The sequence below is a fragment of the Manacus candei genome, unplaced genomic scaffold (genome assembly GCF_025592945.1).
Source record: "Manacus candei isolate 608988 ecotype Guabito, Panama unplaced genomic scaffold, ASM2559294v1 h1tg000003l, whole genome shotgun sequence".
Lineage (NCBI taxonomy): Eukaryota > Metazoa > Chordata > Aves > Passeriformes > Pipridae > Manacus > Manacus candei.
In genome coordinates, this window is record NW_026138051.1 from 6,568,720 (window position 1) to 6,584,094 (window position 15,375).

The 15,375-nt window shown below is 40.4% G+C and overlaps 1 protein-coding gene across 4 annotated transcripts in view; it reads right to left on the reverse strand.

The window, feature by feature from the left end:
- The window catches only part of COL4A5 (collagen type IV alpha 5 chain), an 80,799-nt gene that overhangs the window by 27,595 nt on the left and 37,829 nt on the right, over positions 1–15,375 (reverse strand). For all 4 annotated transcript variants that reach the window (XR_007904450.1, XM_051786974.1, XM_051786985.1 and 1 more), the window contains 17 exons: positions 14,093–14,146; positions 13,930–13,986; positions 11,691–11,735; positions 11,543–11,596; positions 11,331–11,372; positions 10,732–10,864; positions 9,766–9,939; positions 9,245–9,328; positions 7,975–8,067; positions 7,299–7,369; positions 6,883–7,074; positions 6,274–6,442; positions 5,532–5,624; positions 5,337–5,441; positions 4,666–4,763; positions 4,251–4,401; positions 3,495–3,608 (listed from right to left, as the gene is read on the reverse strand). Coding sequence is in view for 3 of the 4 variants with exons in the window: in XM_051786974.1 (XP_051642934.1) it covers positions 3,495–3,608; positions 4,251–4,401; positions 4,666–4,763; positions 5,337–5,441; positions 5,532–5,624; positions 6,274–6,442; positions 6,883–7,074; positions 7,299–7,369; positions 7,975–8,067; positions 9,245–9,328; positions 9,766–9,939; positions 10,732–10,864; positions 11,331–11,372; positions 11,543–11,596; positions 11,691–11,735; positions 13,930–13,986; positions 14,093–14,146 (1,729 nt within the window). In the remaining variant the exon portion in view is untranslated. The remainder of the gene's footprint in view (positions 1–3,494; positions 3,609–4,250; positions 4,402–4,665; positions 4,764–5,336; positions 5,442–5,531; positions 5,625–6,273; positions 6,443–6,882; positions 7,075–7,298; positions 7,370–7,974; positions 8,068–9,244; positions 9,329–9,765; positions 9,940–10,731; positions 10,865–11,330; positions 11,373–11,542; positions 11,597–11,690; positions 11,736–13,929; positions 13,987–14,092; positions 14,147–15,375) is intronic.

Here is a 15,375-nt window from a genome sequence, read left to right on the forward strand (position 1 = left end):
GACAGGTAGCAGTAAGGAGTTGTAATAGTCGTTAAGTTAGGAAACAAAATAAAGCACATACACATTAGAACAAGGAAAAAAAAAATCTACCTGAAGTTACAGAAAGCAGATCTAAGTACAAAGAATTCAACAGTAATGCAGTTAAGAGAAACCACACTGCAAGGACACTCCAAGTTTTTTCAAAGTCTTTTTCAAGGTGCAGCCACCACTGTATGCAGAAACAACAGTGAGATATTTTCAAATATTGATGGTACATTTTAAAAATAAAATTGTTTTTGCCTCTCTTCTTGTCTAGTATTCTCTACAAAAGTAGAGAATAAGCTTTTCTGATATGTTTTATTACAAAACTGCCATCTCTAGATACTGGCTTGGACACCTTCTGAACACCAGAGAACATCCTACCAATCAGCTTCTTGTTGGCTGGCCTCACATTCTTCAAACAGGGATTTTCAATAGATGCTGCTTCTTTATTACACAAAAAGCCTTTAAATATTTTCCCCCATTCTTTTGGTTCTATTATGCAAATGTACATTGTTACACCCACAGACAGTATATTGAATGTTACGTGCTGTGACATAATCTACTGAGATAATGACACCACCGTGCCAAAACCTCCTAAGTAACTCCCAGGCAGCAGAACTTTGTAATGGTGACCCCACTCTGGGCTGCAGGAACAAGTTTAGGAGTGATGTTATCATGTGTTCTTTGCACACTGAAAAGGCAGATGGAGTTTTCTTGATGGCATAAGCTGTAGACTTGTATTTATTTAATGATAAGTATGCTCCCCTTTGGCAGCAGCTTATCACTGCACTAAACTGTGGGGTCATGTGCCTGGAACTGCTTCCTCTGCAGAGGAAAAACAGTACCAGATGATGCTTAAGGGAATGCACATGCTGTGTGTTTAAGGGCTTTCTATCAGCAGGAGGAAAAAAAAAAGAAAATAATGTATTACCCAATAAGAGGACAAACTTCTTATCTAGAATGATAAAGATACTTTTGCAAATAGAAATTAATTCTAATTGAATTTCTAGTTCTCAAAAATTTAGCCACATCATAATTAAAATAATACAGACAACACAGTAAATTCTAAAGTAATTTGTTACATATTTAAAAAAAAAGAAAAATGTTGAGCTACTGCAAACTATTTGAATAAATGGTGGTGCAGAGAAAGGAAATTCTGAACAGGGAAATTCTTACAGGAATTTTCCAAATTATCTGGAAAACAGAGCCTCAGAAACTTTACCCTAATGTTGCATAAAGAAACAGAATTAAAACAGCCTGGTAAAACAAGCAAGGGATGGGAGATGGGAATGTAAGACATTGTGCACAAAACAGAGACAGAGCAGTGCCAAGGGAAATAACAAGGATTTCTCAAGCATGCATTAGAGTTCAGAGCCACCATGCTGTTAGTAGCCACAATGATTAGTCAGTACAGACATGAAGAGTGAAAACAGAGGCATTTCAAATCCATCAGCTCTAGTGATCATTGTGCATTTGCCAACATTGGTGTTTTGTGGAATAAATCAGTGATCACATGAAATCAAATTCTGGCTAACACCAGAGGAGATGTTACAGGAAGACAAAAGAACATGCATTGGATGAAACATTTGAACTCATGCTAATACATCCCACCCCTCACCCCAAACACACGCCTGTGTTCCCTGCTGTTCCAGTTTAGCCCCAAGTGCAGCTCAGGACTGTACAGTCAGCACAGCAAGCCAGGCACAGGATCCACCCCTGGCTCAGGGAACCCCTGTGCACATTGCCCAGACCCCTTCTGTCCCTGGCTCTCAGTACTGGGCACATTACAGGCTTGCTGGTGCACTGACCACATGTTCCTTCCCCGCTCAGAAACCTGTGAAAAAACAGCCCTAGACATGACCCACACTTTATGCATGTGAGTAGAACTCAAGCTCCACGGGTCTACTTATTCAAGTGCTTGCCTACCTTTAACTTAAGCACTTTATGAACTGGGAGCTGAGATTCGGCAAAGATCTGAATATGATCAACTAATCCACGACCCATGGTCTTAACAGCTGGCCATGAATTTGTCAGCATGCATTGCAAACAATGCCAAACCCAGTGCTGGCATACAAACACATTCAGAAAGTGTAGCTCACAAACATGCAATGCAAACATTCACACAGGCATGGCAAGAACCAGATGGATTTTGAAGGGTTTGTTTCAGGGCAAGGCTGCTCAAGTCCACAGAAATGTTCTCACTGTGGTGACTGCCACATATTTGCAACATCAAGGGTTGATGCACAGCAAGCCCATTCACTGAATGAAGGGGAAAGGAATTTCCCTAAACAAACTTTGTGAATAGAATGATGTGCATGCATGCACATGTACCCTTTGTGCACAGAAATGGAACAAGTTCATATCTTCATCAGTCACCAGTCATTTTGGACAAAAGATAACCAAACTCACATCAGAGGCATTATTCCTAATTATCACCATTCTTGGATTCTACTTTGTCAATCTAATTTAAAGCTATCAGGACTCATAAAACTTGTTGGTTTTGCAGGGAAAAAAAAAAGTGCATGAGGGAATCAGGAATCCCAGAACTCAGAGGTTTCTGTAAGAAGACTTCTAAAGCTCTTTTCTAGCTGGGCTTATGACAAGATGAATGTGTGTGACCTCTTTTATTGACAGGCTTTTGTTAAAACAGTATCATGTCACTACCTGAAGAACACTTTCTCCTCTACAAAATAATGAACCTGCTAGTTTGGAATACTCGTGATTTCTTCCTTTCCACATTAACTTGAGTTAAATTGTGCTTCAGCTTCCATTAAAGAAAAAAAAAAGAAAAGAAAAAGTGCCTGGCCATGCTAGGGAGAACCTGAACTACTGACTTGATTTTGCACTCAACAAGTAAGTAGAGGGAAGACAAAAAGCATTGTATAGGGAATTGAGTTTGCTTTTTTTCCAAACCAGAACTTAATTTTCTAGATCAAAATGTAAAAAAAATATTAAAAAATACCTCTCATCCAGTGAATTTGGAATACAGCTTGGTAAGCTAGAAAACCATTTCAGAATTTAAGAACCATCTTGCTGTTTGAAAGCAATGTAAAAATAGCACAGTACAGGCAGCTCAAAGCAGCTTTCCTCCTCTTCTGTATCCCAAAACCTCTGCACTAGCATTGTGCTCCCTTCTGTCTTGTCCTGAAGAATATGAACTCTAAGGATAAACTCCTTCACAGAGATTTTGGCACTATCTGTGCACAACACTTTCTAGAATTTCTGTTGAGACTCTGAGCTCTCTCCAAAGTGGGCTTTTATACCCTTGAGATTTATGCAAGTTGTGCAAATGGCAGGGCTGAATGTAATCCCATTCTGATTTCAGTAAACATCATGATGTACCAAGTTTTGCCAGCTTGACTGGCAAAACAGCCAAGCTAATAGACATGAAGTCTCTGTCTTTTCTTGCTGCCTTGTGTAGCTGCTTGGTGCAGGCCAAAATAACCTAAGGGTACAATTCATGCAAGTTTTACCTGGGGGGCCAACTGGACCTGGAGGTCCTGGAGATCCAGGTGGACCTTGACCACCAATGCCAGGGATGCCTGGAGGGCCTGGGAGTCCTGGTGGTCCACTTGGTCCAGGATCACCTGAAAGAACACTCCTGTTTAGTTAAATACTGAACTCAGTTCAGAGACACTCACTTTCAGAGCAGAGTGCCTGCACATTGTACTTGATGTCTCGTTCTTGCAAGCAAACAAATATTGATCCAACACAGGAAAAAACACACTTTGGAGGCTATTTCTGGAAGCCAGAGATTTGTCCTGACTCAGTGTGGAATGCTTGCAGTTTAGGTTTCTAGGCTACCCACAGACATATTGCATCATCATCCACATCAAACTCAACAGGTGCTCTCCAGCAAACCAGGCTGGGCAGGTCAATACAGACCATGATCAAGAACAGCAATAAATGAATTGTAATGCTCTTCATGTTGAAGCACAGTGTATCTAAATGACAATTATCCTATTGATAAAGTTTTACCCCCACGTAAACATGATTTGTCTTTAGAACACAGACTTTCAGGTACTGACTCACAGATTGGTATTTACTCCCTTGCTTGCCTTTTGAGAACACAATCTTCCATTTACACAGGTGTGTCTGATTTGGAAAAATGGACCCTGAAGTAATTGCTCTGAAGTCAACACTGCTTGTATTTAACTGCCATATGCCTCCCAGCACATCTACATTTTTAAAAGTTCAATAGGGAACAGAAAGAGGAGAGTTCTCCATACCTTTGGGCCCTGGAGTTCCATCAAAACCTGCTCGTCCTGGGAGACCAGGGTTTCCTGGGAAGCCAGGATCACCTTTAGGTCCTTGAACTCCTTTTATGCCTGGGGGTCCTGGGGGTCCAGGTGGTCCTGGAACTCCGAATCCACGATCCCCCTATTACAAATTAAAAAAAAAAATTAAAAGGGGGTTTTCTAAGTTTATCCTCTCCTAAAAACATTCAAGTAGCAAAGGAAAAATGACCATCATCTTACAGTGCAATTTCTATTTTACTACTCTCACTCAGACCTCAGGCAGAGAATGTGACTTCCCTTCTCATCAAAAGCTGAGAACAAGAGGTGAAATCCTCCTCACCATCTTCCCACTGATCCAGAAAAACTTCTAAGATAGGGAAGTTTTATACTAAACACAAATACAGACCTTCTGTCCCGGGAAACCAGGTGGTCCAGGAGGTCCATCTAGTCCAGGGCGACCTGGAGCTCCTGGAGCTCCGGGGGGGCCTGGAGTCCCTGGGAAACCTGCACATAACATGAAGGTTAGGGCAGGAGAAAGGACACCAGAGAGCATTAAAACAACTCCTCCAGACACGCCTAAGGCCCATGAAAAGAGGTTCTGTGCTAGCTCAAGTGTCCTTGGGGGTACCTGTTTGGCTGAGGTAACTTTTGAGCATAGTCTTTGCCACAGAGGATCTCTAGGACTCTCAAAGTGGGCACTGCCCATACTGTGTGCTTTTGCAAAAATTACAAACAGTTGACGTCAGAACCATTAACATCTTGAGACAGCATTTGGAGATCTTTTATTGAGTCAAGCTCACTTCCCAAAGTTTTATCCATTTGCTTTTTTGTCCTTGATTTACTGAAGAATGTAAGTGATTGGGAAGGAGCAGGACAGTGAACAGAGAAAAAAAAAGAGCTCAGCAGTTTTTTCTCCTGATATTTCTGAAACTATTATAAAGATGTATAAACATAAGACAAACATCTTTTAAAGGATTCTAGAGACAGAAAACAACTCACTAGGAAAAAGTGCAGACACAACCCCCCTATGCCCCCTCTTTCAACCACTACAATACAGTACCATGGCAGTAAACACACCTTTTGGGCCTGGTGGTCCTGGAAGTCCAATGCCAGGAATACCTGGCTCTCCCTTTGCACCCGGGATGCCAGGTAAACCACGCTGACCTGGCTGGCCAGGATCTCCTGTGAAAAGAAGAACATCAACATAGTTATCCAGAATCAGTCAGAATGAAAAGATCTTGGAATTCCTTGGATATCTAGCTGCTGCTTTACCTGGAAGACCTGGATCACCACTTCGTCCTGGAGGACCAGGGGGGCCAGGAACTCCTGGTTCTGTAATAGTCTGTCCAGGGTCACCTTTTGGACCTAAAACAAAAAAGCAGAAATATGAATCACTAAGTAGGAGTTTCTTTTCTGTTTTTCTTTCAGCAGAAAAAGATGCTTACAAAGAACTCAAACACCAGCAACACTTTACCCAACAGGTTTTCCACTCCCAAGCCCCACAGAGCACCCAGAGGCTCAGAAGCATTGTTCAATGTTACAACAGTTTTCTTGCAATGTTATTTTTTTCTAAGCTTTGTCCTAGGTACCATCAAGTGATTAGTATTTTCCATAGCTGACACCAGCACAGCTTGATTAGGATCTGTGTAGTTGACAAGCAAGTAACAAAAGCAAACTTGTTCAAAGCAAACCCTTGTTTTCAAAAGCTGTTGTAACTGCAGGATGGTTAAGCACATGCCAGACAGTTACAATGCACTTCCACTGCAGTCAGTGGGGAAGGAGAAGCTTCTCTGGAGGTCAGAGCAGAAGGTGAGGCACAGCAGTAACATGGCACAAATGCTGCTCACTCTGTGATTCTGTGATGACCCTCAGCAAGGGAGCTCATAAATACCAAGTCTTACAATGCCTCTGGGAAAATCTTAAAAGCAGCATCGTGTTCTGAGAACTATCTGGGGCAAAAGGGCAAAGCTTGGTTTTGCAGTGTTTGCTCAATGGCACACAGAGACCCACTCACCAGGAACACCAGGAGGCCCTGGACGGCCGGATACACCTTGGATGCCCTTTTCACCAGGTGAACCTTGTGGACCAAAACCAGGAGGTCCAGGAAGCCCTTTTTCTCCAGGAAGACCTGGTATTCCTGGATCACCTGGAATACCCATTTCTCCTTTGAATGCAACACTGCCCTGAAAACAGAAAGAGTAGCATGGGAAAGATCATGTATTTACTATCAAAGGAGTAAAGTGTTTCATCACTTCTGTTTTGAAACTCTTGGGCACTTTCTACCCTTCCAGCTCTTAAGACCATGAGCTGCCTACATCTTACTAATATGGGAGAGAGCAGGCCTAAACCTGGCTCCTTAATTCTTCCCACTACATTGGTGAGATATAGACAAGGGCAGAAAGGACCATCTGACACTGCCCAAGAGAAGTCTCAGCTTATTTCTAGAGGCACTGACAGATTCAGGAGGTACCTCAGTGCATCATCAGTAGATTGGCATCTACTGAAGAGCCTTATCACACTCAGAAAAAGTGCATTGCCAGTCCTCTTCTCTGCACTATGTCAAATGCATGCAGGACTTCTCCAAATATCCATCCAATCAAAGACAGCATAAAATGGAACTCACAGGTTCCCCCTTAGGGCCAGGTAAACCTGGCAGTCCATCTCGACCAGGAGTGCCATCTATGCCAGGGAGACCTGGAGGTCCTGGGAAGCCGGGGTCACCTTTGTCACCTTTCATTCTTGGAGAAATTAGGACATCCCCTGGGTCTCCTTTAGGACCAGGTCTCCCAGGAGCACCTGGGGACCCTGGGAAGCCCTGAGGGAATTAAAAAAAAAAAAAAAGAAAAGCAGAAAAGCCTTTTAGTTTTTCTTTCACTCTGTCTCTAAGTTTGGCACAATATAAGGATTATGCATTCAAGATAGTTATGGACAAAAAAATTAGTATTAGACAAGAAATTATCTTGACTCTTTACAGATCTATGAATCATGCAAGACAAATGAGACACTATTTTCCCACCAGAACATAACACCACCACTTACTGGTGGCCCTACAAGGCCAGTTAATCCAGGAAGCCCCTTTTCACCTTTTGGTCCAGGAAAACCAGGAGAACCTGAGTAGTGCAGAAAAACATAAAACAAAAACATAAATCTGGAGAAGCTGTAAATATCAAGCATGCTGATTGCATAGATAATATATAAGTTGTTTTAAAACCAGGCAAAGTTTACTCTGTTTTTTTTGGTTTTTGGTTTTTTTTTGAGAGTTCAATTTTATTTTAGCAGAACCAAATTTGCAACTCTAAGTTAAATCAGTAGTATCAAAAAATATCACGCTTTTAAAAAAGCTCCAGCTCCTCTATTATTCCAGGAATAGCAAGCAGTAGAAGTTAATTTTTGTCTTTCAGTTAAATCTACAACAGAGCCTAAACCTTCAATACACAGAATTCTTGCAAGGCTGTCTTTGAGCAGAGAAATATTTTTGAAAGACTAGATTTTCAAAAAAAGAGTGATTGTTTTACACGTCTCCAGCCCCTTCCTTCCCAACACTCCCCAACTGTGCAAAATACAACCTGTACCAACTACATACTGGAGCTGGCAACTGTGCCTCTGAATTTGTACCCAACACACAGATGTATTGTTACCATTATACACAGATACTCAGCTAGAAGGGTGACTTTATGGAATATATTAAGCAGACTAGTGAAGCCCAAAGCCTCACCTGGACTACCCGGAGGTCCTGGTGGTCCTCTCTCCCCAGGAGGCCCAGTTACTCCAGTTCCTATGCAGTTGAAGCACGTGTCTCCTCGATCACCTAAAAAGGTTTGCATTGAAAAATCATACTTGAGCATCACATGTTAGGAAACATTAAAAGAATTCAGCACAACAGCAATTGTCTTCTTCCTACTGTTTTAAAATTCCAGGTCCAAAATGACTATTTTAAATAATTATTGCTTAAATATTAGGTTTCCCCCCATGAAAGCCAAAATGAAGCTTTTTGGTGACTAGGAGTCAGACAATCAATATCAGATATAATTAGAATTGATTTAAGATGACAGTGCAAAATAAATTAAAAAAAACCGCTTTCAATAATAGAAAATAAAACTATGGACATTTTCCTCACCAAATGAGTCCTAAAGTAGGTACTTGACACTTTAAACTACAACTCTAAAACACATATATCAAAATTCCACACTTTGATTGAACTCCAAGAGTGCAAAATAAATGCTGGGAATGTTTCACTGATTTGACAATAAACTAAAATTACTTCATTTTAAAAAAAGAGTGGTTTCAAGGAGTTTAAGAATTTTCTTCACAACAGAATTTCTTAATATTTGAGCACTTCATTTAGGTTAATGAATTATTCTCTACAATCTCCATGAGGAAAAATAGTTCTGTTTGAAAGAGGTACAAAATTAAGTGAGATGCCCAAAGTCATATAAGATGTCCATGGATGAGCTAGAAAAAGATTCTCACTTACCCATATCAGCATCCTCATTGCAAGGTTGTCTTTTTGGAAACAAGGATACATATTAAATATGACTTTCTTTTGCTTACCAAACAAAGAAACTCACTGTAGATTGACCAACTCAATTTCAATGTTGCTTTCCATAAAAAATGTCAAACTTATTAATGAAGCATAGAAGGTTTTCACACAGACTTGGCAACTGCTGTTACAGAGCACTCAGTTTCTATCTACCTGGGAGATACTCATAAACCTCAAGTTCCATTTTACTTCATTCTGAAGCACATGATCTGTGCTCAGCCCTAGCATTGGTTGTACCCTCAGTCACTTTGGGACTCCTGTGCTTTAACATTAGATGAAGGAGTATCCTATGCCCAAAGAAACAGCTGTCTTACTCAGAAACAGAAAATATCTGCACTCAACCCTACTGGGAAGAGACACTGTTAATCCTTATTTAATGCAGAGTTTACATTTTTTAACAAGCTTCAACAAAAAGAGAAAAACCAAGACAGCCATGACACTGCACCTTTTTGGCCTCGCTCCCCTGTAAAGCCTTGTTGTCCCGGAATTCCTGGAGGACCTGGTGGCCCCTGCTCACATAACCCTTCACCTAAGGAGAATCAGGAGAGGTTTAATGATCAGATTGTGTTTTCTGACAGCAGCACTGAACACATGAATTCAGGACAAAAGTGTACTTCCTAGTATTTGTGTGGATATTCTAATATATCCCCCTAATCACAGACCAAACATTTTGGCAATTCAGACAGAGGACTGCTGGTGACAACACACACACATAATCCAAACTCAAAAGGAAAAAGTCAGTGATATTACACAACAATCATCAGTTCTTCACAACCTCAACTATCTCCCACTGCTTCCCATTTCCATCTCTACACTACACTTGGATATTCAGCCTGACATTTTAAAAACATGCATATGAAACATCAGAGTAAGGGGACTTACAGATGCCAATGCCATCTAGACAATAAATTCCTTCCTGAACCATGTTAGTCTCCTCTACTTGCTGTCTATGTGATCCTCACTTACCAGGAGGAACAGATGGTGCTGGTGGTCCTGGGGGACCTGGTGGTCCTGGAGGTCCTCGTGGTCCAGCAAGTCCTGGCTGCCCAGGAATAGAAACACCAGGTAAACCTGGATCTCCCTTCTGTCCTCTCTCACCAGGTAAGCCAGGTGGGCCAGGGGGTCCAACAGTAGTGATTCCTAGGATGAAAATAACTTAATTCTTTGCCAGCTCAAAGGTGTACATCACATTTTTGCAAGGATGACAATGATATATGAAGACTAACATGTTACAGATAAGACTGTCTTTCCATGTGAGTACTCCATAATATTACATTTATGGAATCAAACTACAAGTTGATGTGCAGTGTTTGCCATATGTACATCTTACATTTTCAGAGATGTTTGTTTGAAAAATTGACCTGACACTGAACACCTGAATTTATGAAGAGAAAAAAAAAACAAAACAAGACTAACAAAAGGAAGTATCGATGGAAAAAAACCCGAATATATACAAGCTGTACCACAGAATTATAATGTTCTTCTCTGTGCATGTACAAGGCACATACAGGTGTCACTGCTCACTCCCACTGCAGACTCAGTTCATCTCCTCCTTTACTACTGGCCAAGGACAGCAGAGAATAGGTTTGATGGCCAGGTACCACACTTATGGTAGACAATACTTTCTCTGTGTAATCCAATGGATAATGTATGTTATGGGTAAATGATTAGAGATAAATTATCCCCAGGACTATTAAGGCAGAATCTGATTTGCATCCTCAGTTCACCACAGCAAAAGCAATGAATGTTCAGAAATCCTCACGCTATCCCCATAAGCTCGAGACCGCCCTTCAAGCTCAAAGGTAGTTCTAAATAGTTCTGCCTTAATTTGCTGCTCAGTCCTTCTGTCAAAAAGAGTGTGAAAAGACTGTGAAGCCAAATATCAATTCAGACATTTGAGCATACAACTTATTTTAAAGTTTGCACTCCTACCTGGAGATCCTGGCAAGCCAGGTGGGCCTGGCCTACCAGAGAATCCACGATCCCCTTTGGCTCCTGGAAGTCCTGGCAATCCTTTGCTACCTTTTGGTCCCACTGCTGCATCAATGCCTGGTCTTGGAATGACCTGTAAATGTTTCATGCTCATGTGAAACAACTTGCCAAGAAAAGAGTTACTGGAATGGTAAAGAGATGTGAGGGGGGGAAAGTCCAACGTACTTTGAACCTTATACCAATGACAGGATGCTTTCCCTACTGCACTGAATTACCAGGTGGAATTCCAGTAAAGAGCACTTCCCAAGAGGAAGCTGTTTGACTGCCAAGCCAACATAGCTACAGCAGGATTCAGTGAGACTGACTCAGTTCTGCTGGGCTGAGGTTATAGTCCAGCCTGTGTTTGCAACCCAGCAAAACTGAGAGCACAGAATTCATCTTGAAAGAAGGAAACCATCATTTCTATCACTGAATATATGAAAACTTCAGTGGTGCTGTTATTGTTGTACCCAGAGATGAGACTTTCAGTCTGACAAGAACTACAATGAAACAACACTGCCAACCAAATGCAGAAAGAAAATAAAGCATCAGCAACTTACAATTCCAGGAGGACCAGGGGGACCCATGTCACCTTTTTCACCCTACCAACGAAATTAAGAGCATTTTTCATACTGTGCAGTAGTACATAAGCAAGTTATTGCAAATATTCCTCAACACTGCAAAGCATAGGTAATGCAATTCAGACAGAATTGAACTCAGTGATGGCAGATTTTCAATCTATTATGCAATAATGACAGAAAACCTGGCATACCTTTTCACCATCTCTTCCTGGAGCACCATTTATTCCAGGCCCACCGGGTAAACCCTTCAAGAATAGAAAGATAATCACACTTAGATCTCCATATCAGAAGAAAGCTTATAAGGAGTCTGCTTAGATCAGAAATGTATGAGTTACTCACATCCCTACCAGGCTGACCAGGTTCTCCATCTTTGCCAGGCTTTCCCTTCAAAGACATAAATATGCATTGAAATAAAATGCTTCAGTGGTGAAGAATTTTCATGGAAATTATGTTACTTATTTCCCATTTTTTCAGTAACCAAACTGCCTCTAGAATGCAGTCCTTGGGACATATATGTCAAAGACATCAAGCAAGTATAATCAATGGAGTTACCTAAACTGAGGTTTGCATTTTGAAAAACAGAGCACAAAACCATGACAAGTCTCAAAAAAATGTTGGGTGAATACAGCACAAAATTATCTCCAGTTAACTATTGCTCATTCACTGTGGTTACTACTCCCTTTACTTTAACACTACAGAAATCCTTTATTTGGAAAATAGATCCTAAATCCCTAAACACTAGAACATTATATTTAATTAGGAAATTAGTATCTTGTGACCAGTGAAATTAAATACAAACATTTTTGTGTTTGAATTTTAACTCTCCTTCAAATCAAACACAATTTTCTCAATAGTATCAACAAAAATACAAACTGCAATTCTGCTCTAAGAAGTGACTTCTAAAACCCATCTATCCTTGCTGAACAGCTTTGTCATTGCTGCAATAAAAGCAGTGCAAGCTCCACTTTATTCCAGACCATTCCCTGGGCAGACAAATGTCACTCTATTGTTCGAGTTACAGAAGCTGTGTGCCTGGGGGGCACCTGCTGGAACACAACTAGAATAGGTGATTGAGCTTCACCAAGACCAACTCTCAGTCACTGAGAAGTTGTTAATATGACCTCACAGATATAGTGTATCAGAGTATAATGTGATTTGTGAATTCCTTATTATTAGTGATGAATTCTGACTCTCAAAAATGAGGTTTTAAGATTTCCTGTGAATTTGCAGAACTATCCCTTTGAATACAGAGCCTGACATTTTTATGAATATACCTGAAATGAGCCATACAGAATCATATGGAGCCCTAAAAGGCAACTTTTAAGTAATTTAATAGCAAAACTGCACTTTAAGTATGCCCAAATTCAGAGTAATAAAACCAAATAAAAATGTTGGTAAACACGATTTTGGCAAAAGGCATCTGACACATCCCCTCAGGACTTTTATCCTTTCAGATCTTTGCAAATTCATGTGGTTTCCATTTACTTTTGTAGAGAAAAGCAACAGTTCAAAACCCACTCAAAATATAATGAGACTTTTGGCTTTTCAAAGCTGCCTCATTTGTTATGCTCCTTAAAGGAGACAAATCAAAGCCCTTCTATAAATCTCAGCAACTAAGAAGGATTTTATCTCGAATACCAAACATTTGTTTCCACTGTATTTATTTCCCATAGAAATTGGAAAACCTACTACCAACATATTTCTAAACAGTGTTTATATATTGTCCAATTAACCTGAGCAAGACTTGTGTCTTGATTTTCAAAGGGGCCCATTATGTTGATGAAACTGTGTTCAGAAGCTGTGGAAGTGAAAATACAGAATGCTTTGAGCTGCTAACAGCTTGCCTTCTCTTTCCTGGTCCAGCCCATGTTATTTTCATCCTATTTCTTAGCACTTCTATGATCTTCCTCAGCTTTTCTGAGCTGTGATATCCATTTAAATTCCAGGATTGATTTGAATCTAGTCAGGAACAAAGTGACTCATGCTATCCCTAGATACAGCTATCCTGACTTGTCCCCTCCCCAGAGAGCACATAAATTGAGGCAATATTTTGGGAAGTGACAAATAGATTTTTTGGTCTTAATGCAGTGTTCAGAGACTTGGTTTTGTGACTCACCTCACAAGTAAACCCACAGAGAATGAGTTTACATAGACCAGCTTATATATACATATATATATACACACACACCAATGTGATGCTGCTTGGCAACCCAGTACATAGCAAACTGAATGAAGACCCTTTGTAAAAGGGAAAAGAAAACTGCTGCCTCAGACAAGCAGCCCAACAACTTTGAAGAAGGTTACCTGTTAACCAGGTAACATAATTCAAATTATTTTCTCCTGCCCCCAAAACTAAGATCCACAAGGTAGATAATTCTTTCAGAAAGCACTGAGAGAGCCAGAGCTAGAAGCACTTTCATGACCCACGTGCATCATCTACAAGTTTGCCAGGTTACAAGGGGAAAAAAAGTAGTCTCTTACCCAGAGGCTGATGGCCCCACCTGAGTTCAACATTTGTTTAATTCTCAAAGATAACACTGATTGGAAAGATAAATGTTTGGTTAAACAGACTACTTACTCTTTTGCCTGGTTCTCCTTGCTCACCTTTTTCACCTTTTACGCCACCGGGAAGACCCTGGACACACAAATGTCATCTTAAACTGAGCCCACATGCCAGAGTAGAATGAAGTTACAGTTCTGATACAAATGCAACAAAAAAGAACTAAGAGAGTTCTACTCACAGGAGGGCCTTGTGGCCCAGGAAGTCCTGGTGGGCCTGGATCACCTGGAATACCCTGTCAAGCATGGGCAAAGAAAAAGCAGATTAAAGCCTCCATCACTCCCTAATAGCTCAGCTGATTTTTATTTTTTTTAATAGAATTTTTTTTTTGCTGTCACTTAGACTTCCAAGTTCTGAAGGAGCATATTTATTCTTTCTTTGTGTGGAACTTCAAGAGCATCTATAAATTTTATTAACTGCCCATCCTGTTTATTTAGGTGATTCACTCCACTAAGACACAACTGCCTCCTGTGTGCACTGCAGCAGCTGGTTTGGTGGCCTGCAGCTGCTATACAAAAATAAAAAGAAGAAAGAAAGAACAAACAAATTCCAGATCCTGCTGAAATTACAGGAGCAACAATCATTAGATTACTGGTAATTGCTGAAGTTGAGAGGCCATCAGGATCAAAGTGTGTTTGTAAGAAAGTGTTAAAAAAATTTGGGTTTCTATTTTGTCTTGTTACACCTTTGTACCAGTTATTAAATCTTTTCACCATTAACCTACAGAAAAGTTACCAGCTATTGAATCCACAAAAAGTTTCTGTGCAGTTTCTTTTATTTTCATGGAGGCCTCCCAGACTTTTACAAGCCCATCTACACACCTGATTTTAGTCAGAGATCACAGGTGGAGGCCCACAGCAAAATTTGTGTGTATTTCACAAAAAGAGTAGCTGTAATGTTAAAATTTTTTACTGATTGTGTATTACCAAGCATAAACTTTGTTGAAATAAAAACAAATTTGCAAACTTTGAAATCATTGTTAATGTTGGCCAAAGGCAAGGCACTCAGAATGTGTTTGTAAGTCTTAGTGCTTTAAAAGGAATGTAGGTAGAATACTTTCACTTTGTACATTTACATAACTTAATGCCAGTATAATTAGTCCTTCAGGGATCCCTGATGACAGAGGCAAATTGCTCTGACCCCAATAAAATCAGATGAATTTTTGCTTCAATGAAAGTGTAATCAAAATGTCACCTTGTCTTTCCTTAGAATTACAAAGACACACAGTCCTGCTCTTTACCTTCTGTCCTACCATCCAACAACAGAGAGACAAAACCAGAGCCTGAGACCTTTCTAGGATGACTGCACATTGCAAATGTACACCAGTGCCTAGTTCCAAGTAATGCCTTAGTGGTGCCTAATGTTCTTCTGAAAGGAAGGGTAACAAATGGCTTTGATCAAGATCACCTGCTCCCTGCCAAAATAAAACACTGCTGTGTATCTAAGCTTTCTTCTCTGACACGT